Below are 26,102 nucleotides of genomic sequence, written 5' to 3' on the forward strand. Positions count from 1 at the left end.
CTCACATTTTTTGATGACCTCCACAACGAGTTATCTCGTTCTTGGAGAAATCCTTTTTTTCCCCCGTATTTTTGTACCATCGACTTTGTTTTATTCGAACATCGTTGATGCAAAAGCACAAGGTTATGTGGTGATGCCCCAGATAGAAGAGACGCTTGCAGGCTATCTCTCTCCTGGAACATCATCCTCATTAAAGAAACCAACACTTCCCTCCAAGCCGTGTAGAACTTCTTCTACCCTGGTAGCAAAAGCGTTCCAAGCAGCAGGTCAGGCCGGCGCTTCCTTGCACACCATGGCGGTTTTGCAGGCGTATCAGGCTGATCTGCTAAAGGATTTGAGCTCAAGCGGCACACTGAATCATGACGCATTCAATGAATTACGCCGAGCTACTGATTTATCCCTGCATGCGACTAAACAGACAGCCCGTGCAATTGGCCGTTCCATGGCCTCCTTGGTGACCGCTGAAAGGCACCTGTGGTTAAACCTGACAGGCATCAAGGACAAGGATCAAACATTTCTCCTTAATGCCCCTGTCTCACCTTCCTGCCTATTCGGCGACGCTGTGAATTCTGTCGCCACTTCCGAAAAGCTAAACTGTATGAACAGGCTTTTGGGAAATTTCTCCCACGCCGTGCTCAAGAGTCGAGGCCGTCGGCCACCCAGCCCACCCAGGCGAGAGGCACAGAAGGAGAGCGTCCGCAGCCGGGCACCCCCCCGTAAGGACTGGGGTACGGCTCGTCGCACCTCACAGGCTGCCTCCAAAAGATCAGATCGCCGCACTGTCTTCTTTTCAAAGACTAAGTCCTGAAAGCCTACGGGCCCAGGACTGTGGGGGTGATCCCCCCCGGGGAACGGCACTCAATGCTCTTTCCTATAAGAGCATGCCCCCCCCAGACACCCCCAGGGGGTCGGTGTTCAGTTTCCGCCGCCTTTGGTGTTTCTGACCTCACCGACCTCCAGGGATATGTTAGTGCCTCGGTTTTCTCCTGCTATATTCCAGGATGCCGAACCACTAACACCCCCCCGCGCACTAAAACTTGTACCCCTTTCGGAGAAACTGGCAGCGTGGAAGCTACTGCCAGGCATATCTCCCTGGGTGCTAAGCACTGTAGAGAAAGGCTACAGGATTCAGTTTGCTCATCGCCCTCCGCGTTTCAACGGCGTGGTCTACACTTCTGTGATACCGGAGAGAGCGCATCTGCTGAACTCCAAACTCCAGGCGTTGCTGGAGAAGGGAGCCATAGAACAGGTTCCTCCTCCAGACAGGGAGTCAGGCTACTACAGTCGTTACTTTCTGGTCCCCAAGAAAGGCGGGGGGCTGCGTCCGATTTTGGATCTTCGCGGGTTGAACCGCTATCTCAAAAAGTACAAATTAAAAATGTTAACCATCAATATGATTGTCTTGCAAATCCAACCAGAAGATTGGTTTGTGACGATAGATTTAAAGGACGCATACTTTCACATAAAAGTTTTGCCACAACACAGGAAGTTCCTGAGGTTCGCTTTCGGGGGAGAAGCTTACCAGTATCGGGTCCTTCCATTCAGTCTAGCTCTGTCACCCCGCACATATACAAAATGTATGGATGCTGTCCTGGCTCCCTTGCGACTCCAGGGCATCCATATTCTCAATTACATAGACGACTGGCTAATCCTGGCCCAGTCTCAGCAGCTAGCGCTCCGACATCGCGATGTCGTCCTAGCTCATCTCCATTCGCTGGGATTGAAACTCAACGCTACCAAGAGCGTTCTCATTCCGGCTCAGAGGACAACATACTTGGGTGTCAGATGGGATTCGATCACAATGCGGGCACAATTGTCTCCCACTCGTGTCGAATCCATCCTCAGCGCCCTCAAGGAAATCAGACTAGACCAGGAAGTGACTATTTATCACTTTCAAAAATGTTTAGGCCTCATGGCAGCTGCATCTACGGTGATACCTTTGGGCCTTCTGCACATGAGAGCTTTTCAGTTGTGGCTAAGAGCCAGGGGATTTCATACAAGGGTCAATCCCCGAAGGCGATTAAGGGTTACGCTCGAAGGATGTCGTACCCTTTCTATGTGGTTCAGACCCCGGTTTCTCACCTTGGGTCCCACTCTAGGTCCGTCTTGTCGTCGCAAAATGCTAACGACAGACGCTTCCCTTACCGGCTGGGGTGCGGTCTTGGATGGCCGTCCAGCTCAAGGGCGCTGGAGAGGTCATCTTCTCGCATAGCACATCAATTGCCTCGAAATGATGGCTCTATTTTTGGCCCTACAGCACTTCCTCCAGCAGCTGAGAGGCTACCATGTTCTAGTGTGGGTGGACAATACATCGGTAGTCTCCTACATAAACCGCCAGGGTGGACTGCACTCGCGCCGCTTGAACGAGCTAGCGCATCAGGTTCTGCTTTGGGCACAGGACAAGTTCCTGTCCCTCAGGACGATTTACATTCCAGGGCACATGAATGTGGGAGCAGATTTACTGTCCAGACAAGCTGTGACACACGGGGAATGGAAACTCCACACTGACATAGTCAGCCAAATCTGGGAAAGATTCTTTACAGCAGAGGTGGACCTCTTTGTCGTCCCAGAGACAGCACAATGTCCTCTCTACTACTCTCTGACTCATCCAGCTCCCCTGGGTCTGGACACGATGGCCCATACGTGGCCCAATTTACGCCTTTATGCGTTTCCGCCAATATCTCTGCTCCCGGGAGTCCTGGCGAGGGTCCGTCAACACGGTTTGCGCCTCTTACTGATAGCGCCCCGTTGGCCGGCCAGAGTATGGTTCTCGGATCTAATATCTCTCCTCGATGGCTCACCTTGGATGATTCCAGTGAGGAGGGATCTTCTGTCTCAGGCACAGGGGACAATATTTCATCCCCGACCCGAGCTTTGGAAACTTCACGTTTGGCCCCTGAACAGGACCAACTAAGTCAAGCTGGTCTCCCAGCCAGCATTATTGACACTATTCTAGCCGCTAGAGCTCCCTCCACTAGGAAAGCTTATGCCCTCAAATGGAATGTTTTCAAAAGTTGGTGCATGACGAAGCAGGTAGACCCAGTCCACTGCCGAATTGTTTCAGTGCTGAAGTTCCTGCAAGATAAGTTGTCCTTGGGCTTGTGCCCTAGTACCCTTAGGACGTACATGGCCGCTATCTCAGCCTGCCACGTTCCAATCGAAGGGATTACTGTGGGAAAACACCCTTTAGTTGCCCGTTTTATTCGTGAAGCTAAACGGTTGACCCACCCACTAGAGCCACGACCCCTTCATGGGATTTATCTATCGTCCTCGAAGGTCTAATTGACACTCCTTTCGAACCGCTAGAGTCAGCGCCTGACAGGCTTCTGACTCTTAAGATGGTTTTTCTTATGGCCATTATCTCTCTTAAGAGGATTGGGGATCTGCGCGCCTTGTCAGTCTCCCCATCCTGCCTGGACTTTGCCCCTGGGCTAGTCAAGGCCATTCTGCATCCTCACCCGAACTATCTTCCGAAAGTTCTATTTTCAAACATGCACCCTGTTGTTCTTGAAGGCTTCTGTCCTCCGCCTTTTACAGCTTTGGAGCAGGAGAAACTTCACCTATTATGTCCAGTACGTGCTCTTCAGATTTACGTCCACCGCACCTGCCAGTGGTGTAGATCAGAGCAGCTCTTTATATGCTATGGAGGCTGCAACCAGGGGGCCGCTGCCACTACGCAGACCATGTCACATTGGGTGAGAAATGCTATTGCTCTCTCCTATGTGGCGCGTAGGCTCACTTTGCCTCTAGGAATCAGGGCTCATTCAACCAGGGGGATTGCTTCATTTATTGCACTAGCAAGAGGTATTCCCCTGCAACAAGTGTGTGACGCGGCGGACTGGTCCTCTCCGCACACATTTATTAGATTTTATAGTCTGGATGTTCCTGTCACTCCGGGCTCACGAGTCCTCGAGTCAGCTTCCCAGACATAGTTCTGAGACCTCTCAGCCTTGTGCGCACACGCTACACAATGCGGGGCCAGACACTCACAGTGCGGCGACGTTGGTACTCTCGTTCCCATAGCGTTTTCACGCAGCATCGAGTGTAGCCTTTGAAAGGAAACGTCTCGTGTAACTTTGCTGTAACCCTGTTCCCTGAAAAGGCGGGAACAAGATGCTGCGTCCCAATGCCGCACTGCCCACGTGACCGGACGTCCGTTCAGACAATCAATCTGAGGAATGTTGCCGGCTCACTCCTATTTATAACCTGCAGGTGCATCTAATCAGATGACGTCACCTGACCGAGGTTATATAAGCCAAAATTTGGCGTGTTTGGTACACACATGCTTCACAACCGGCAACATGAAAAGATATTCCCATAGCGTTTTCACGCAGCATCTCGTTCCCGCCTTTTCAGGGAACAGGGTTACAGCAAAGTAACCCGAGACGTTCTCCATTCTGCAGACTGTTCAAACACAGTGGGAAACAGCGCCCCTGGTGTAACCAATAGGAAGCGCAGTCAGGATTTACTTAAATAACCACAGAAGTGACATTTGTATTTGTGTAACATTTATCTCGTTACACATATTACCTTAGAGATTAAAACAATTCATTCTCTTTTTTTTTTTTTTTTTACTTTTTTTTACAGCACATTTTCTGTCATGCAACTGCCTGATATGAAACATTAATAGATGTTAAGGGCAGATCTAGAATGTTAGGACATTTTTGACTTTCTATCAAATGTGTGAGCAATTTGAAGAGATATAGTGGAATCTATGTGCACAAATACTATGATCATTACAGCACTCTAGTTCTCCCAGTATATTGCAGGCAGTGTAATGCAAATTAGTATGTGGTGCTTCTGTATGTTTCGAATCTTTTATGCTTTTATTTATACTGTTGTTTTGTATTTATTATAGTTTTCAGCATTTTTTCATGTATTAATTATACAGAGCTATCATTTTTATTTAATATGGTGGGTAAGTTGTATTGTATTTAATGGGTCCATGTGTTGCGAGTATAACGATGTGTTTATGTATTCACATTCTATTGTGGTGAGAAGGAAATGCCTTTAATAACATGCATAGGCCCCTTGTTGTAATGTGGGGCCCGAGGTGACGGCCTGTATTGCCTGTTGGACGGGCCGGCACTGGTGACCAATTTAATAATTCTATTTCCGATTGTGTTTTCTTTATGATGGCAGACACAAGACTAACAGTGCATTTAGCAGAGACGGACTGTGTGTGTGTGCGCGCACATTTAATTAGATTGCAGAAAAAGAGAACACTGTGTGAGTTATAAAACTTACCGAGCCGGTTTCCGGCCCTTCATTACACAAACATCCTAAAAGTGCTACAATAACCTTCACATCATTACAGAGATCACTTACTTAAACTAAAATATACTTTAGGAATTAAATGCAGTGACACCAGATTTATCTTTGTTTGCATGTTATGTTTATTTGTAGTGAGACAAAATGAAACAAGGAAACATTTACACAGCTTGTGACAGTTAAAGTAGCTCTCCTGCAATGGATGTAAGCTCTTTATCCTGTTCACAATCAGGAATCTATCAAACGATAAGTGTATGTCAATCAGGGTCGAAAAAGGGAAATGCCACTTTAACTCAGAATTCCTACATAGGAAAACAGGAAGGTCTTTTCATCCTTTAGTTCAGCATATGACATCAAACAAAGAGTTTATAGCAACAATTACTTTAGATATATATTAACCTAGTCATATTAAATCTATAACACTGTCCTATAGTTTACAGTTTTGATAAACTTAATACATCGTAAACACCATCATTAATGTTAGCTGGTTAGTTGCTAACAATAACATGCTTTTATGGGGTGGTAGAAGAGGAATAAAACAGTTAGACATGAACAGTTCTAATTGGGTGGTAAAAGAAACTCTGCTTCATCCCACCACTCCTCTTCCTCTTCATCAGCTGTTTCAGGATTCATTTTTTCATTATGTTTTTTTTAACGTCTAAAAGAAAAATGCATGTTAAAGTAAATTATGTTAATAAGTTCAGTCTGCATCACACACACTCAAATCCCTTTACCATGTTCAGTGTTATTTTATTCCTAAATGATTGCAACAACTGCATTTAAGTGTTTGCAATAACTGGCAGTGATTCTTTCATATTACTGTGGAGGAATTTTGATGCTTCCCTGCAGAACTGTTTTAACACATGCAAACTTCATGCACACAGACCCCAACCTGGACCCTACAGGTGTAAGGTGACAGTGCAAACTACTAAGGAATCATGCCACCCTTTTTTGGCTTCATTTTTGCTAAATAAATACATTTGCTGTAAAAAAAAATGTATGTTGTCTATTCAAACTTGTATTTGCTTAATGCAGTGACCTGCTTTAATCAGATGATTTTTATTATGTTTTAACACACAATCACTTAGAATTGAAGGAGAAGGTACTAACTTTTGAAAATGACATTACCACTTACTGCAAGTGTGTGATACACATCATCAGATGTCCGGCCTGTGGGGTCGAGAGCTGCGTACGTGTCGTCTTTATCACTCGGCCCAGCGTTCTGCAGAGAGGAGGGGTGGAGAACATGAGCAGGTTCTGCTGAAGATCTTTAACTGTGAGTTTATTATGAACAAAACACACACCTGATGGACATTTCTGTAATAACTCACCTGATAGTCACCTTCATCTGCCTTTTTCTTTCGTCTCTTCCATCTGGTCACACAAAGTCAAATATTTATCCATCGTAAGCATCTTCAGAGTAATTAGTAATGGATTTATCGGCACAAATATTCTCACCTCAGCCAGAAGAGTACAGAAAGAAGAGCTGTCAGCCCAAAAAGTCCAACTCCAACAGATACATACACAATCACAAAAACATCTGGTAATACACACACACAGTAATTTTGCTTAAAAGTTCCTCCACAGAGCATTATGTAGAACTGAGCATTGATGAAACAGGAATGAATAATTATCACTCTCACCATTTACAGTGACAGACACTGCAGCTGATCTCTCAGAGCCGTGTTTATTCTGAGCCTCGCAGTAGTACTGTCCACTCTGTAGAGCTCTGTAACTCTGTCCAGATCCTACAGCTGAGGATTCATTCACCTTAAACCAGGTGTAGTTCTCCACAGGTGGGTTAGCATCACTGCTGCAGGTCAGAGTCACTGAACTGCCCTCCACTATCTCACCAGAGGAGCTGATGGTCACTGAGACATTCTTTGGAGGATCTAAAATTTTTTTTTTCTTATTTTATACTTTTAACACGTCATGCTTAATTATCTACTGTCATACAATTTCTGTAAAATAGAATAAAATTTGAAGATAATACATCTTACATCTGACTCTGAGTGTGTGAGCAGGAGAGGGGAGATGTTCATATCCTCTTACAGCACAGCTATAACTGCCTGCATCCTCCCTGCTGACTGGCTGCAGGTGGACTTTATTGCTCTTGATGGTGTTTGTGGTTAAATCATGTCTGTTTTTGTACCAGATGAATGTTGGATCAGTCAGACTGCAGGTGGTTTTACAGGCCATAATAACTGGCTGTCCCTCTGTCACTTTTGTAGGTGTGATCACCTGAAGATCTTAAACACAGGAAGATGCATTACATTAGAATTATCACAATAAAGCAGGTATAGCATGACTTTTCAAAACTATGCTCTCACAATGTAAAGGTAACAGAGTTTAATGGTTAGCACTGTCACCTTGGGACATCCAAGGACATGCAGATTCAGCTAAGTGGCATTTTGAGATTGCCTGTGGTGTGTGAATGAGCGTGTGTGCGATGGATTAGCATCCCAGCCAGGGTTTATTCTGCCTCGTGCTCTAAGTCTCCTGGGATATGCTACACTTACCGACATGTGTCCCAAGATGATCACATTAGGGGTATGTGTTTTTGGCGCTATAACTATAGACTATAGACCTAGTTCATTCTTTCAGGGATTAATGTCTCAGATACTTTTTGCAAGGTTTCAAATCTTAATCAGATTGATCTCATCATGGCAGCAGCTGTCATTAGTAAATGGACTAATGTACCAGCTCATATGCTGGTCAGAAAGACAAATCAAAACCCCTAATTAACTGCAAAAAACCTTCAGGAAGATTCAGAGCCGACTCAGGAGTGGTGGTGCACTGTTCCACTGTGCAACGATGCTTACACAGACATGACCCTTATGGAAGAGTCAGGGGTAGCTCAGTGGACCCTTAGGGGCCAGGGGTAGCTCAGTGGATAAGGCATTGGACTACGGTTCGGAAGATCTCAGGTTCAAACCCCACAACCACCAAGTTGCCACTGTTGGGCCCTTGAGCAAGGCCCTTAACCCTCAACTGCTTAGATGTGTAATGAGATAAGAAATGTAAGTCGCTCTGGATAAGAGCGTCTGCCAAATGCCTAAATGTAAATGTAAGAGTCAGCAGAAGAAAACTCTACCTGTGTCCCCATAATAAAGTCCAATGTCAGAAGTATGCAACAGAACATCTACAGAAGCCTGCTAACTCATTTTCTATACCTCTTTTCAGGGTCGCGGCACCTGGAGACTATCCCAGGAGGCTTAGAGCACAAGGCAGAGTACACCCTGGACAGGGTGCCAATCCATTGCAGGATACACACTCATATACACACTCACACACCCATTCACACACTTCGGGCAATTTGGGAACGACAATTAGCCTAACCTGCATTTTTTTTCTTCTGTGGGAGGAAACCGGAGTCAGAAGCCTGCTGCATTTTGGAAACAAGTGCTGTGGACTGATTAAGTTAAAATATAATTATTTGGCCAATCAGCAAAGGTATGTTTGGAGAAAAAAAGGAGCAGCATTTCATGAAAGGAACACCTTGCCAACTGTTAAGCATGGGGGTGGATCTATCATGCTTTGGGGTTGTGTTGCGGCCAGTGGCACAGGAAACACTGCACGGGTGGAGAAAAGAAAATACCAGCAATTTCCGGAAGCAAATATCACATCATCTGTAAAAAAAAGCTGAAGCTGAAAAGAGGATGGCTTCTACAACAGTACAATAATCCTAAGCATACCTCGAAAGCCACTATGGAATAACTCAAAAGATTCTAGCTGATGGTTTTGAAATGGCTATCACAGCCCCCCGATTTAAACATTATTGAAAATTTGTGGATAGATCTTAAAAGACCTGTGCATGCAAGACAACCAAAGAATATTACAGAACTAGAAGCCTTTTGCAAGAAAGAATCAAAGAAAATTCCATGTACTGTACAAGAATTGAAAGACTTTTGCTGGCTATAAAAAGCATTTGCAAGCTGTGATATCTGCCAGAGGAGACAAGTACTCATTATGTAGGGTGTCCAAACGTTTGCACAGTGCCACAATAATGTTTTTATTTTTTATCTTTGTTTAATTTATGTCATAAAAAGTAAATATGCATCAATGTTTACTGAAAATATTGTGCTTTTCTTCTATTACCAAGTGTTAACATTTTTTAAATACAAAGAATTAGCAAAATATTTATCAAGGGGTTCCTAAACTTTTGCATATATTTTATTATTATTATTATTATTATTTTTTTTTTTGTCTAATGGAATTAGTTTTAGTGATACAGCATATTTAGCATATTGTGTATATAACCAGGACAGCTGTGACTTATTATTTTCCCCAAAGCAGATATTTTGTGAAAACATGTCAGTGTTTTGTGCCAGATGAATTAGGATTGTTAACACTCTAAGAGATCATGACCTAAATAACACAAAAAGGCAATTTTATTTACCTGTAACGGTGAGTCTAACTCCAGGTTTGCCTAGGAATTTTTCATCTTTGTTTGTTCTTATTCTTAAGTAATATTTCTGTTCATCTGTTTTTTTAACGTCACTCAGTCTGAGGGAGAAGTGTTTCTGTTTATCTCCTAAATACTCCACTCTGCCTGAGTAACCTGATTCATTACGCAGATCAATCAACAGTCTATTTCGCACTGGGTTTATTAACCAAAATGTCCTTGTCACTGTAAGATGTGTTGGGTGTGTGTATGAGCCATTCATAAACACTGTAGATCCTTTTAATGCACAGAGATGTTCCTGGCTGTATGTCACACTCCATTTATTCCCAAGAGCTCCTGAAATGTGATAAATAAAAGAGGTAACTAGAGGTCATTATTCTGAACCCCATAAAACATCAAGTTTACAGCTTCTCTTCTCTGGAATAAGTTGAAGAAATGAAAGAATATTTTCTGAAGAAAATTGTGTGCAGGATTCACATAAATACACACCCATACACACAGAAACATGTCAGTATTAATTAATCCACACCACAGAGGATCAGTTTCAGTTTTTTTAATCACCTTACCTGTCACTGTTCCCTTTGAATATTAAATAATATGAACTCATAAAAAATCAATAAATCATATTCCTCATGAAAAATAAATAAATAAATAAATAAATAAATAAATAAAAATGAAAGGAAGCTTTACATTAACATGCCTTCATCTTATGTAACCTGCTACAATTCATGGAAGTGGCATATTTGGTACAACAACACTCCTTCTTGCTTATACATACAAGGAATATTACATTACATTACAGTAATAAAATGAGACTCACCTAGGATCATAAACAGAAGGATCAAATAATGTAGATGGGCCATTTTGAGGACATTATTGCCGCAAGGCATCTATAAATAAACAAATAAATAAATAAATGAATTAATTAATTAATAAAAAAAGGCACCAGGAGGTTGCCTAAAACCAGACACTAGTGAATCAGGGTAAATGCTCTAGTTTGCTACTACGGGCAATTTAAGAAGGGCAATCAGCCTATGCTGCATATCTTTGGACTGTGAAATAACCCACTGAGCACAGGGAGAACATGCAAACTTCATGCACACAGAGATGGGAATCAAGCCTGGCTGGGAATCAAACCCAGACCCTGGAGGTGCAAGACAACAGTGCTTACCACTACACCACCGGACCAGTGGCTGAATAACACCTGAACAGCTGAACCACCTTAAATGCAAAAACTTATTTTAGAAGTTCCAGTCGGGCTTTCGTTTAGCCCACAGCATGAAGACAGCACTGTCTCCTTCTCTTCTTATCCTTCTTGATTTGTCAGCAGCCTTCGATACAGTGGATCATACTATTCTCCTGGATCGTATCCATTACACTATTGGTCTGTCGCAAACTACATTGCAGTGGTTCCAGTCCTACCTGTTTGACAGGTCTGAATGTGTCATGTTGGGAGGATGTAAGTTCAGGCTGCTTAATATCACATGTGGTGTTCCACAGGGGTCGGTTCTTGGCCCCATTTTTTTAAACATTTATATGTTACCTCTTGGGTCCATCATCAGCAGACATGGGCTGTCTTTTCTCTGCTATGTTGACAACATGCAACTTTTTATTAAAACTGCTCCAAGCCCCTTTAAAGCCCTTTTGAACCTTACTGAATACCTTGAGGAGATAAAGGCATGGGTGAACAATAACTTTCTACAGTTGAACAGCAATAAAACTGAGGCACTTCCTGTTGGTACCCCTCATCAGATCCTTTCTTCTCCCATACAGTATCTGAGTTTACTTTTGATGGTCAGGTTATTACTTTGTCCTCCACAGTCACTAACCGGGGGGTTTGGTTTGATCCACAGCTGACTTTCAGCAAACATATAAAACACCTGTATAAAACATCAGTCTACCATATACAAAAAATTTCTCAGAAGTCCGCCCCCTTTTAACACTTTCAGATGCAGAGAAACGTGTTCATGCTTTCATATCATCGAGGCTGGATTTCTGTAATGGACTTTTTGTTGAGACCCCTGTCAAGGACATTCAAAATTTACAATACATCCAAAATAGTGCCACTAGAATTCTAACAAAAAACAGGAAATTTGAACATATCACTCGCATTCTCCAATCACTGCACTGGCTTCCTGTCTCATCCCGCATTGAACCCATAAATGTCTCACTGTTTAGGCACCATCTTATCTGCAAGAGCTGATCACTGTACAACGTTCAAACTGCACCCCTAGGTCGTCTGGAAGTGTGCTCCTCAAAGTCCCATTTACAAGACTTTGTACCATGGGGGACCGAGCCTTCTGCTCAGTTGTACCACAGCACTGGAATCGCCTTCCTGTCCATCTGAGAGCCACACAAAGCCTTGATTTTTTTTAAAGCTAACCTGAAAACTTTTTTATTCAAGAAAGTTTACAATTGATGATGCAGTTTTATTTCATTGTTTTATACTTTTTATTTATCTTTTTTATTTTCTAGAAATAAAATTTAATGAATGGAAAGTGTTACAAATAAAATGTATTATTATTATTATTATTATTATTATTATTATTTTAATTGCCATTCCCAAATGGGAAATTTGTGTAAATCTAAGTAGCTTTTATAAATGTGCATTAGAAAAATACATTACTGGTGTCTTGTAATGTCCTGAAACATCTTGAGACAACAAAAATGACACTGACATATTTTATGATCTGTCAGTGCTAGTGGCTTTCAGTAAAAACAGCTCAGACATGCATTTTAGTCTGGGACTAGCTTAAGTTTGGATTTACCTTTCTTTTGAAATCGACCAATGGTTAGAAGTACTCTGATTTTCAGTGTTTTAGTAAACATCTTGCAGCTGTGGTGGACATGTTCTCTATTCAGCATAGATGGTCTTTTCTAACCACAGTGTCCCCCCAACACGTGTGTGTTTTTCTGTGTGTGCCACACACTGGGACTTCAACAGTGGAAGACTCAGGGTTTGAGCATGGATGTCATTACATGTCTAGAGGATCGTGTCCTTGCATACAGTACCTTGAGTTTGTCTGTGTCTGTGTAGCTTAAGCCTTGTCTTTGAAACTGGGAGCTAATGTTTTAGGGTATTGAAATTAGACCCTTGTGTCCATCTGTTTGTCTGTGTATGTCCCCTCACAGAACTTAAAATATACTGGCATACTAACAGCAGGGAAATGTTCTGTTAATATTCATGCTATTATTGAGATGAAAAGTAGTGAATGTGTGTTGTTTACATTTTTGTTAATTTTCTTAGCAAATTTTCTCATGCCACGGAGAACTACTCCCCTTCAGGATGCCATTAATCACATCCTAGCAGAAAGAGACAAGAATTCAATGTTAAAAGTCGAATATACAGTATTAATCCAGTTAAAGGTGAGTGACTTTAATACGCTGCAGGTTAGACTGAGGGCTCACACGTCACCGGTTCTTGAATGGATATTATGACCAGTGGATTTCAGTCCACACTCTTAAAACTAACTCAGAGGACCTTTTACCACTACTTGATTTAATACATGGATGCAAGTTAAACATTCTAATTAATTAATTAAGATGAACTTTCTAAGTTGCTAACTTGTGATCAAATAATAATGTTGGTAATTATATTAACTTAATTTTGCATGTAATTTAAACTCAAATTTACAGTTTTTTCTGATTGCTTAAGCACATTTTTTGTAACTATTGGCTATTTTTGCAAAACTCTACACACAAATAAGAAAACCTTTCACCCAATTATCAAAACATTTTAGTTCTCTTGCAAAAGAGTATACATCTTGTTTAACTCTACAAACCTTTGTAAAAATGGTATTTTTGTACCAAACAGTTAACACTAACCATCATATTTATAAGCACACAAAGTGCCAACTACACACTGATGGTATAAATAAAAAACACATCTGGCTTTTGCTTTCTCTGTGCACAAGGTAGGTGAATTTGAAGTAATACTTTTGACATAATTTTGTCATACAAACACACAAGGATTCAAATTTTACTTACTGTAAGTATGAATGTTTATTCATACATATCAAAACGAAGCACAAAAAAACATACAATTTCACTGAAAGAGAGAGAGAGAAAAAATATCAATCATGTCGTCTTTCTGGGTCCGGCCACAGAATTTCATCGACATCACAAGCAATGTCTTCTTGTCCAAGGCACCGTGGAAAATATCTTCTTGAGTGCCGTATCCAGGCCTGACATGATGCCTGGTCAATATCCTCACATGCCTCTTCCATTGCCTGTAAAAGAGCCATGCGCTGATGGGGATGACGGTCATAGACCTTCCAGCGCCAGGCAGAGAAGAATTCTTCGATTGGATTCAGGAATGGAGAATATGGGGGGAGGTTTAGTACAGTAAAGAGTTGGTGATCTGTGAACCAGTTGCGGACCAAAGCAGCCCTATGGAAGCTAACATTGTCCCATATGATAACATATCTCATCTGCTCTGCTCTCTGAACATTAGTGAGTGTATGATATAGGGTATCCAGGAATGTAATAATGTGTGCAGTGTTATATGGGCCCAGGATTGCATGATGGTGCACAACACCATTTTGACTCATAGCTGCACACATAGTTATATTACCACCACGCTGTCCTGGCACATTGATTATAGCACGTTGTCCAATAAGGTTCCTGCCACGTCTCCTTGTTTTAGTTAGGTTAAAACCTGCCTCATCTACATAAATCAGTTCATGACCCATGGCATCTGCCTCTAGCTCCATCACTCTCTGGAAAAGACAAAACAAATGCAGCACAGCAGGTTCATACACAGCACTACAGGATGGACTTCCACATTCAGTACCAATGATATTATAGCTTACCTGAACATATTCATATCGCAGTTGTTTTATGCGCTCACTGTTTCTTTCAAAAGGGACTCTGTAAATTTGTTTCATTCTTATTCTATTTCGTGCCAGTACACGAGATAATGCAGAGATGCTCACGTAGTTTATGTTTTGGAATGTGATGGTATCCTCTATTATGCGCTGCTGTATTTCTCGCAGCCTAATGGAATTATTGGCCAACACCATATTGACTATATGAGTCTCTTGTTCTTCAGTGAACATTCTTTGTCTGCCCCCAGATGCTGGATTTCTAGCAACTCTGTAAAGTAACAAATTCAGTTTTTACATGTCAAGTACTGTATTGTTTTTCATTAGGGTATGGTGCTACTAGAAAACTTACTGTAGTATGAAGTAACTGTACTAACCGATTCTCATTTCGAAATGTCCTTATGATACTTGCTACAGTGTAGCGGCTGAGGTTAGGCTGAACCCGTTGGCCAGCTTCCCTTAGGGTCATTCCATGGTTGATTACATGGTCTACTATTGTTGCTCTGATGTCATCAGGAATTCTGATTCTTCTTATCCTTCCTCCTTCCTCTTCACCTCCTTGTCCTCTTCCTCTAAATTCACCTCCTAGTCTTTGTCCTCCTCCTCTTCCACCTGCTCCTTCACGTCCTCGTCCTCTTCCTCTTCCTCGCCCTCCTCTAATTCTCACTCTTCTCAGTCTGCCCTCCATTGTTCTCCACATTGAAAGCTTACCTGTGGCTTAGTTATAGTGCTCAAGCTGATTGCAAAGTGAACTAATTATATAAAACTGTTTTCACATGTGCAGTGTGGTCAAACAGTTACACAAAAAGTGTAAAAAATGTCCATAAATGTGTATAGTTTTACTAGGAGTGTTCTGATAATTTGGAAATTGTGTGTAAAGTACTGAGTTGTGTTTACAGTTCTGCAAAAGGAGTGCTGTGGATTAGATTGTATTTATACATTTGCAAATTGTGTGTTATAAAAGTGCAAACTGTGTGCAAAGCAGTGTTTGTGCTTTTAATTTTGCAAACTCAGTGAATAGTTTTTCTACAACTATTAATAATTTTAGAAATTGTGCTACAGGAATCATTATTACTGTTTAAGCAATCAGAAAAAACTGTAATTGTTAATGGGTTGAAAACAAAATTTAAGTTGTCTTAACTTTAAAAAGTTGGCATAATAAGTTAATTTTTTTAAGTTATATCCTACCCCCTACGCCTGGACGTGTTCCAGTGGTAAGATTGTGTGTTAGCAGACTTATAGGCTAACCAAACTCAATATAAACAAAATTTCATGGTGAGTAACACTTCAATTTACATCTAATAGTTCTACTAAAGTAATGAATTTGCACTTGTTTCATTGAGATATCTGCTCAGCAAGAGAGCTGATCGGAAAAACATTATTCAAGTTTTGCTAATTTGACCATTTGACTGTAAGCTACATAATGTTAACTAATTTCAGTCACAGCCACAGTTTTTAAAAATCTTTTGTTCATTCACATAGATGGCTGTGTGCTTCCACTGTAGGCAAATTGTAGTAGCAAAAAAGTAAAAGCAGAGTGTTTCTTTTATTTTAGTTTGCTTGTATTTTAGTTACTTTTGTAATACAATTCAAAGTTAATATTTGTCTGGGTTTTGTGGTATTTTTCATAACATTAAAGGGTATGTAAAATGTTGGATGGAATGTTCTATGACATGCTACTTGGCTTTTGTCATGATCTCTAGTCAAAAGAATTGGACGCAAAATGCAGGTATGAATGGTAAACACACGTGAGTCTTTTATTTTCTCTCTTTCGGGGTAAAGTCTTCCCACTTATGTTATTTTCTTCTTATGTGAAGATAAAAGAAACAAAACAACGTAAACACAAAACATAAACTAACAAAAGACAGCCTCCTCAGGCTGGGTCTGCAGGTGGGCACGAAACACTACATCAAACTAACAACACGGTCACACGGGTCCTGCGCTGCGCTTGGCTGGCGACTTAACCGTGACCTTGGCCTTGCCGCCGGTCCACTACCGGCCTTACCCCGATCCTGCAGACTCGGCTTATTCCTGAGGAGGAGATAGGAGAGAGCGGTGAGGGGAGAGCAGCACGTACAAAACAAACATGTGAACAACAGTGAATGGACAAGACACTACGGGTTCGGCCGGTTTAAATAAGGACACACAGGGGAGAGACACAGGTGTACATGATTTGTGATTAAGTAAAGACATACCAACGTGGACACACTAGGGGGAGACAAAGCTTCGGCTCAATAGTCCGGGGAACCGGATCTCACTTCCCCGGACTGTGGTGGCACAGATGTGACAGTACCCCCCCCCCCCTCAGGACCGGCCTCCCGAGGGAGGCGAGGGCGACCCCGTCGCCTGGGCGGTGAGAGGGGGGCTCTGTGGCCTGGGTGGGTTGCTCGCTGAGCGGGGCGGCCCGGAGGTCGGGGCGCTGGGCGATCCGGCCGCTCCCTGTGGAAAGTGGTGACGAGTTCGGGGCTTAAGATGTCTTTAGCTGGCACCCAACTCCTTTCCTCCGGGCCGTATCCCTCCCAGTCGACAAGATATTGGAGAGAACCCCCTCTCCTTCGTGAGTCTAATAACCTGGTTACCTTAAACACTGGGGCGCCCTCTATCTCCACAGCCCCAGGGAGCGAGGGTTCGCTCGTGCCTTCGTCGAGGGGTCCCCGGACCACCGGCTTTAGCAGAGAAAGGTGAAAAACAGGGCATATGTGCATATGGTTTGGGAGTTTGAGTTTAAAAGAAACGGGGTTAACCTGGGCGACAATAGGAAAGGGACCGATGTATCTTGGGGTGAGCTTGCGACAAGGGAGGTGAAGATGGAGGTCCCGTGTCGAGAGCCATACCTGATCGCCTACCTGGAGCGGAGGGCCTTCCTTCCTTCGTCTATCCGCAAATTTCTTGAAGCGGGCCACTGCTCGGGAGATTTGCGTGTGTGCGTTCTCCCAAACTCTTTCCGCTCTTCTGAACCATTCATCCACCATGGGTACGTCGGTGGGAGTGGCATCCCAGGGACAAAGCGGAGGTTGATAACCTAGCACACACTGAAACGGCGTTAGACCGGTTGAGGAGTGGGTTAACGAATTTTGGGCATATTCTGCCCATAGTAGGCAGAGAGCCCAGTCGTGCTGTTGACTGCTACAATATGCTCGAAGATATCTGCCGAGTTCTTGGACAGTCCGCTCTGCCTGTCCATTAGACTCGGGGTGGTAGCCCGACGTTAGGCTCACAGTGGTCCCCAATTTCTGGAAGAACGCTTTCCAGTCTTTAGCGATAAATTGGGGGCCACGATCAGAAACTATATCTTCGGGTATGCCGTAGTATCGGAACACATATTCAAAAAGGGCCTCGGCCACTTGAAATGCTGACGGAAGAGAGCCAAACGGAATGAAACGACACCCTTTCGAGAACCGATCTACTATGACCAGAACAGTAGTGTACCCTTTTGACACCGGCAGGTCCGTAACGAAGTCTACTGCAATGTGTGACCACGGTCTGTTCGGCGTCGGTAGGGGCATTAATTTACCAACTGGTAGACTGCGCGGACTTTTCGTACTCGCGCAGACGGCACAGGATAAAACTACTGTCTTTACGGTTTCCTTCATACGCGGCCACCAGTATTTCGGCACGAGTATTTTATATGTACGGGCTACGCCCGGATGCCCGGAGGATCGATTAGTGTGAGCTTCGATCGTGAGCCGCGTGCGTAACGCTTCGGGGACATACGTGCGCCCCGGAGGGCACTCACCGGGCACGGGGTTGTGTCGTGCCCACTGAGTGATCTCCGCGTCAATGTCCCACATCACCGGAGCGACTACGAGCGGCGCGGGTAAAATGGGTTCAGGGTTCTCAATGGGCCTCAATGCTGGATAGTACCGAGACAACGCATCTGCTTTTTTATTCTTAGATCCTGGCCGATACGTGATATGAAAGCGGAAACGCGTAAAGAACAGTGCCCATCGGGCTTGTCTAGTGTTTAACCTCTTTGCCTGTTGGATGTATTCTAAATGTCGGTGGTCGGTCAGAACTACGAAAGGGTGTTTGGCTCCCTCTAGCCAGTGTCTCCACTCCCCTAACGCCGCTTTAACTGCCAGAAGCTCTCTATTGCCAATATCATAATTTTGCTCGGCAGGTGTCAGTTTACGTGAAAAAAACGCACAAGGATGGAGTTTCTCAGGTTGACCGTGGCGCTGCAACAGCACCGCCCCTATCCCTACCTCGGAAGCGTCCACTTCGACTACAAACAGCTTCTCTGGATCGGGAAGCCGTAGGACAGGAGCTGTGGTGAAAGCTGTTTTAAGTTTTAGAAATGCGCTCTCTGCCTCCGCGGAGAGCGCGCTGAGCCTTTTTGGTTTGCCTTTAAGCGACGACGTGAGTGGCGCCGCTATCGCACTAAAGTTTCTAATGAAACGCCGGTAAAAGTTGGCGAACCCGAGAAAACTTTGTAGCGCCTTCACTGACCTTGGTACTGGCCATCGAGTTACCGCCTCCACCTTGGCGTTCTCCATCTCGACCCCCTGTGGCCCTATGCGATAGCCCAGGAATGCGACCTCACATTGGTGAAATTCGCATTTCTCCGCCTTCGCATAGAGCCCGTGTGCGCGCAGACGATGCAGGACGGCGATCACATGCTTAACATGCTCAGAATATGACCTGGAGTATATCAGAATGTCATCTAAATATACTATGACACAACGGTTAAACATATCCCGAAACACGTCATTCATGAATCCCTGAAACACCGCAGGTACGTTTACCAGCCCATATGACATTACGTTGTACTGATAATGACCAGATGAGGTGCTAAACGCCGTCTTCCACTCATCGCCCTTGCGCACATGAACGAGATTGTAAGCGCTGCGGAGGTCGAGTTTTGTAAAGATGGAGGCACCTCGGAGTTGGTCGATAGCGGCCGGAACCAGTGGCAGGGGGTGCTTATACTTTATTGTGACTGCATTAAGCCCCCTATAATCAATACAGGGTCTTAAGCCTCCGCCTTTTTTTTCAATAAAAAAGAAACCTGCCGAAGCCGGCGACGTGGACCTGCTGATAAGTCCCTGCTTGAGAGCCTCGTCCACGTATTCCTCCATTGCCCTGGTTTTGTCCAGGGACAACGGATAAATACGTGAGTAAGGCGGTGTTTTCCCTGGCAACAACTCTATCGCACAGTCCCGCGGACGATGGGGAGGAAGCCTCGCTGCTGCCCTAACACTAAACACATCCTTAAATTCCACGTACTCTGGCGGCACACTGCAGGACACTTTATGACTCGGGCTCTCAATAGTAGTGGTTTGGACTGTTAAAGTTAACGTTTTACAATGTGTGGCGCATCGTGGGGACCAAGAGAGGATGCGCGTATTTGCCCAATCAAAATTAGGATTGTGAAAACTGAGCCAGGGCAGACCCAGCACGACGGGATGGTCCGTTTGAGGAAGCACAAAAAATTTTATCTCCTCAGAGTGACCGGGGAAAGTTAACCGAAGGGGTGCTGTAATTAGTTTAAGTGGCGAGTGGGTGAGGGCATGACCATCCAGAGCTTTAATAGATATCGGGCACGGAAGCTTCGACACGGGAGCTTGCAGCGAGGAAAGGACAGAAGCTGAAATGAAATTACCAGCCGACCCGGAATCTATTAGGGGAAAAACAGACAAAGTGTTATTATTAAATGAAATTTGTGCTGGCAAACAAAAAGGTGTGTGTGTGCGCGGAGGGGTGCGGCAAGTTACTTTCAGTAGAGGGCAGGAGCTGACTCGATGTTTTCCCCCCCCACAGTACAAACACAGCCCCGCAGTCAGTCTCCGGGTTTTCTCGGATGCGGGGAGATGTGATGACTCCACGTCCATGGCCTCGGTGGAGGACCCTTCGCGCTCGGTTGGCTGCAACTGATGAGGGCTCTCCTTGCGGCGCGGTTCTGGACGTTACGGTAGTCGGAGTAGCGGCCGGCGTTGCTGGCTGCGCAGGTGTTGGTCCAGCTTGACAGCTAGCGCGATGCATTCTTCTAACGACAATTCAGCGTCTCGGCACGCCAGTTCCAGCTGGATATCCGGTGCGAGTCCGTCTCGAAATCTTGCCAGCAAGTTCTTTTCACACCAACCGCTTTTAGCCGCTAACACCTGAAACTTCACCGCATATTCCGCCACCGGTGTGTTTCCCTGCCTGAGCCTCAGCAGCTGCTGCTCACCAGTTTTTCCCTGGTCGGGGTGATCAAAGACGGCACGAAGGGCCTCGATGTAGCGGTGGTAGCGAGTGGTGATGGTGCCTCCGGTGCTCCATATGGCTGTAGCCCAGTCGAGTGCGCGCCCTGTGAGATGCTGAGTGACGAAGCTCACCTTCTGCGGATCCGTCATGTTTGGAAAGTCCGCTAAGTACAACTCGCAGGCGAGCAGAAACCGTCGGCAGCCCTCCGGATCTCCTCCATACCTGGAGCGCGGGAGCGATGATGCCACGGGTGGCTGAGGAGCAGCCGGGGGCACTCTCGCCGTTGCCAGCTGGCTGACGCTGCATGGACGGCGCGTGCCAGGCTCCCGATTTCCTGCTGCTGGTCTCGCAGGTAGCTATGCAGGCGTGCGTTTTCGTCGGGCAGGGGGACTCCTGCTGCGTCGGGACGGGTCCGTTCATCTGTCATGATCTCTAGTCAAAAGAATTGGACGCAAAATGCAGGTATGAATGGTAAACACACGTGAGTCTTTTATTTTCTCTCTTTCGGGGTAAAGTCTTCCCACTTATGTTATTTTCTTCTTATGTGAAGATAAAAGAAACAAAACAACGTAAACACAAAACATAAACTAACAAAAGACAGCCTCCTCAGGCTGGGTCTGCAGGTGGGCACGAAACACTACATCAAACTAACAACACGGTCACACGGGTCCTGCGCTGCGCTTGGCTGGCGACTTAACCGTGACCTTGGCCTTGCTGCCGGTCCACTACCGGCCTTACCCCGATCCTGCAGACTCGGCTTATTCCTGAGGAGGAGATAGGAGAGAGCGTGAACAGTGAACGGACAAGACACTACGGGTTCGGCCGGTTTAAATAAGGACACACAGGGGAGAGACACAGGTGTACATGATTTGTGATTAAGTGAAGACATACCAACGTGGACACACTAGGGGAGACAAAGCTTCGGCTCAATAGTCCGGGGAACCGGATCTCACTCCCCCGGACTGTGGTGGCACAGATGAGACAGCTTTTGACTGTTATATTTATAGAGATTTGGCTAACTTTTTTGTGATAGCATAATTTATTATGCTAAGTTGTTCTAAATGAAGACCAGTTGGTAACAATATGGTAAAGCCGTTTGGAGCAACATAATTTATACGAGTTATCAACTTAAAAACTTGCCTTTTGTCTAACAGTTAATAAGTAAGGGGTAATTAAAATAATCTTTGACTGAAGAGGAAAAGCTAATTCCCCCAACGCAAAGAAGCTTGTTGGTTCAAAATAATTTCAAATAAAGTTGTCATAACTCAAAAAGACTAATGCAAAACTTTGCGTTCATTTTTTTTGTAAAGTCTAAACATTTCTTTTTAGAGTGCATGACTATTAATTGTTCAAACATCAATATAAATAAAATTTGTTAATAGTATTTTTATAATATTTTAGTTAATAGTGGGTCTCTCTGTTGTTGTTATTTTACACTTAGACATGTATTCATTATTCTACATGTAAAATTGAAAGGAGGGGAAAAAAAGCACAAGGTTGCACCAAGGACTTTGCGTAACACTAAAAGGTTTGAGGTTACTGAGTGCTGTCAATAGAAAGAACTACAATATTTTTTACACAAGAGACTGTAAGCAAAACGACTTTATTTCAGTGTAATTTTTCTGCGCGGTTCAGGTAGCTTTGGTCAGTGCTGTATGGATTATTCTCCTTCTTCCTAGCCACAGCACTGCCACCCCTAACAGCAAGGGAAGAGTTTATTAACCCTGGACTATCTAAGTAAAGCAAGAAATGTAAAAACAATTGCAAAAAAAAAAAAGTAATTTTGTATAAAGTAAAAATTTATCTGTCCATGTGTGTGTGACACAGACAAACTCAAGGTATGCAAGGACACGGTCCTCTGGACATGTAATGACATCCAGGCTCAAACCCTGAGTCTTCCACTGTTGAAGTCCCAGTGTGTAACACACAAAAAAACACATGTGTTGGGGGGACACTATGGTTACAAAAGACCATCTATGCTAAATAGAGGACATGGCCACCACAGCTGCAAGATGTTTACTGTATCTGTTTAACTTGTTTAGACACAGCTCAGTGGTGGAAGCTCCCCTTCTGGCCAACACTCCACTGCACAGCTTGGTGACCTGAAACCCAAAGTCGTTTTAGTATTGAGGTCAAAGTCCACTTCCCTTGCGTTTGCAAATTTGAAGTGTCTGCCTTTATAGTAGCGACCACCCTGTCTACTATGTTCTGCAGACAGGGTGATCATACTCTTAAGTTTCCCCTTAGGACTTTTGTAAAAGCTAAAATATGATCACACCTCAGATCTGGTCATTTTAGAAGGCTGAAATCTCCCTGCACTGTCACTGCCTTCTGCCATTTCTTCTCATTCAAAAAAACCATGTTGCCTTTGCATCAGACTGATGCTAGCTGGATAGGATTTACTGTAAATTTTCAAAATTGTGATAATCAAACATTGTTTTAATGCTTATTAAATTTGAAAGCATATGACTAACCTTCAGAACATTTTACACTGGTTTATCATGTAACCAGTAATCGTTCCATCCCTCATTGTGATGCATATGCTTTGTGGATAGTATTTTGATGAGTTCATTAGTTTGCATGATTGTTTTAAAACAACAGTGAAGACTTGGCCTGTGTAAAATCTACATCATTACCTAGTAAAATTATCACTCTAGGTATTGTTGCACATATTCACGCACTTCTGACTTCATCCGGTTCAACAACTTTGCCACGAGTATAGTTAGTATAGTAATAATGGAACTGGCTGTCTGCAGTTTTACATGAATCCCCTCCATGCCCATGGTGTTTGTTTGGTAGGCATACAGGCTCTTTAAGCCCATACATTTACATATTAGGAAGCTGGATAAATTTTGTTTTTTAACAAGCAGTGTAATAAAATGTCAGGGTAATAAAAACTTGATTTTTCGAAGATCTAAAGTCTTTTTTTTTTTTTTTTGTTTAGGTTCCCGTGTTTCATCAAGGCTGTGTGTGAAGAGACCATGGTCTGATGAGGAGATACGAGCTATGATGAAACACATGAGGTCTTTTATTGAAAACTGTGTCACTGTAACCAATGAGCTGTCACCAAGTGCCAAGAAAAGGAACAACCTGTCTTAGAGACAAGATCCATTCAAAACATTTGAGTTTCTGTATGCAACAGAGGCTTGGCCTTTAAAAAGCATTTAAATGCTGAATACTAAATCCACTTTTGAAAAGCCTGAGCCTTTACTCTTCTAGGCATGTTTTAAAGTTTCCTGTCATGTGATTTATATAATAATATTCTAAGTAACTTTATTTATTTTGCTCACAGGCAGTGTTTTTTTTTTTTTTTTTTGCTTTGTGGTTAGTCTGGGCCAGGATACACTTTTATTTTCCTTTTATTAATATTTACAATGCTGTCCTATAAAGAATTGATTCTTAAGGTGAATCAAATATAGTTCAGTGATCCAACCAATGTTATGTTGTGTGTTAATAATGACACCTGGATTATTTTTAACATTTCTAGCTTAAATGCAGATGAGTTAGGTGTAGTAGTCAAACAGAATGAAATCAACTAATGAGCTAAATATACTACTGTAGATTCTATTCGCAATCTCCACAAAACAACAAAAGAGCCCTCAATCAAGCGTATAGCATCAGTTCTGGCAGGTAATCACAGCGTACTCATATTTAGCTCCTCAGTATTATCAGCTGCTATTGTTCTCCTGCGCTTATGAACCCTCCTCCATCTCCAGCTCTTCCTCTTCTACAGTCAGGACTTGATAAGCAGAACAGAACTCTATAATGCATGTGCTGTTGTTGTTAAGTCCGTCCTAGTGGATGCAAGCATGTGTGTGTGTGTGTGTGTGTGTGTGTGTGTGTGTGAAGGCGAGGGGAGAAGGGAAGCGGCACAGTGTCTAACGAGGCACACACCCATGCTAACGGAATCAGTAAGGGCTGAGAGAGAGAGAGAGAGAGAGAGAGAGAGAGAGAGAGAGAGAGAGAAAATGTATGTTTAACCTCTCTAATGACACTTGCATTTGCTTTACTATGATACTCAGTAAATCAAGACTTGCTCATTTTTTCAAATTAAAATAAATAATTATTTTTTGCTTGTCTTGCAGAACGCTTGCGAACCAGGTTACTCACAATCCGAGGTTCCACTGTATATGTTCTATTGTGGATTTGAAATAAAATAAAATGATTTGGTCAAAAGTGGCCAGGAACATTATGAGTGTGGGCCAAAACGCAAAATGACGGTTAAATATGGAACCCATCTGTTTTTAATTACAAAAGGCTAACCTGGTGTACTTTCCTTAATCTCTGCTACACTGTAGCCAACAAATATCGTTCACCATCACCATATTGTAAATTTTTTTTTGAAGCTCACCACAAACTCGCTTACAGTATTTTCCCTGTGAATGTATGTTATTAGTTGTGAAATAATTTTCCTTTATGTACTTACACTTGCATGCACACACACACACGATACACACAAAAAATGTGCATTTATGGCATCTTATTTTGTTCTGCTTGAGTTTTTAAGCAAGTCAGACCCGCAAAAAGCCTCGGATGATTGAGAAAAGTTTTGCCTACCAAAAGTCATAGCCTGCCACAGTACACATGCAATAGTGTGAAAATGCAAGTTTGTCACACTTAACTGCCCTTGTCAAAGATGACACAAATAAACACTGTGCTGAAGGGCTTGCAGCCAGTGCAAAAAAATAAAAATAAAACCCCTCCTTGCTCTCCTAGTAAAAGCCATGCTGCACCCATACCTCTGCACGTCAGTAAATCAGCGACACTACAAAGGCTTTACAAGACATCATGCTCAACCTGTTGACATTCTAGAAATCACTTAAATAGGACCTGCCAGACAAAGTGAAGTAAAAGATCCTCAAAAGCTAGACATCTTGCTGAGATCCAAAAATAAATGAAAAAGAAAATAATTGAGATCTATAAGCCATTTCTAAAGCTTTGGGACTGCAGCAGACCACAGTAAGAGCCATTATCTACAAATGGCAATAACATGGAGACCTTTCTCAGGAGTGGCTGGACTACCAAAATTACCCGAAAAACGCAGTGACAAGTCATCCAAGAGGTCACAAAAAACAACAACAACATCCAAAGACCAGCATTCCTCACTTGCCTCAGTTAAGGTAGATGTTTATGACTCCACCACAAGAAAGAGACTGGGGGTAAAAATGGTTTGCATGATAAAGTTCCAAGATGAAAACCACTGCTGAGCAAAAAGAACATAAAGGCTTGTGTCAGTTTTGCCAAAAAACATCTTGATGATCCCCAAGACTTTTGAGAAAATACTCTGTGGACTGATGAAACAAAAGTTGAACATTTTGGAAGGTGTGTGTCCCGTTATTCATGGTGTAAACATAATATCACATTTCAGATAAAGAACATTATACCAACAGTAAAATATGGTGGTGGTAGTGTGATGG

At 43.2% G+C, this 26,102-nt stretch overlaps 2 protein-coding genes across 3 annotated transcripts in view; both read right to left on the reverse strand.

The window, feature by feature from the left end:
* The window catches only part of LOC128506999 (carcinoembryonic antigen-related cell adhesion molecule 5-like), a 198,163-nt gene that overhangs the window by 69,924 nt on the left and 102,137 nt on the right, over positions 1-26,102 (reverse strand). Inside the window, exon 12 of the mRNA XM_053477614.1 lies at positions 6,934-7,163. Within this exon, the coding sequence (XP_053333589.1) occupies positions 6,934-7,163 (230 nt within the window). The remainder of the gene's footprint in view (positions 1-6,933; positions 7,164-26,102) is intronic.
* LOC128506506 (uncharacterized) lies at positions 13,331-15,209 on the reverse strand. Of its 2 annotated transcripts, XM_053477002.1 has the most exons (3): positions 14,877-15,209; positions 14,488-14,770; positions 13,331-14,394 (listed from the first exon to the last, which is right to left on the reverse strand). In XM_053477002.1, the coding sequence occupies exons 1-3, from the start codon at positions 15,197-15,199 to the stop codon at positions 13,750-13,752; spliced, it is 1,251 nt and encodes a 416-aa protein (XP_053332977.1). In that variant the 5' UTR covers positions 15,200-15,209; the 3' UTR covers positions 13,331-13,749. The 2 variants fall into 2 exon arrangements, with proteins under 2 accessions (XP_053332977.1, XP_053332976.1); XM_053477001.1 differs by having other exon boundaries at positions 13,331-14,770.

The sequence above is a fragment of the Clarias gariepinus genome, chromosome 18 (assembly GCF_024256425.1).
Source record: "Clarias gariepinus isolate MV-2021 ecotype Netherlands chromosome 18, CGAR_prim_01v2, whole genome shotgun sequence".
In the NCBI taxonomy this organism is placed as follows: Eukaryota; Metazoa; Chordata; class Actinopteri; order Siluriformes; family Clariidae; genus Clarias; species Clarias gariepinus.

Coding starts and splice junctions, on each gene's coding strand:
- LOC128506506 (XM_053477001.1), bottom strand. CDS start 15,199: ATGTGGAGAACAATGGAGGGCAGACTGAGAAGAGTGAGAATTAGAGGA. Junction 14,771..14,876: donor ACATTTCGAAATGAGAATCG/GTTAGTACAGTT, acceptor GTTACTTTACAG/AGTTGCTAGAAATCCAGCAT.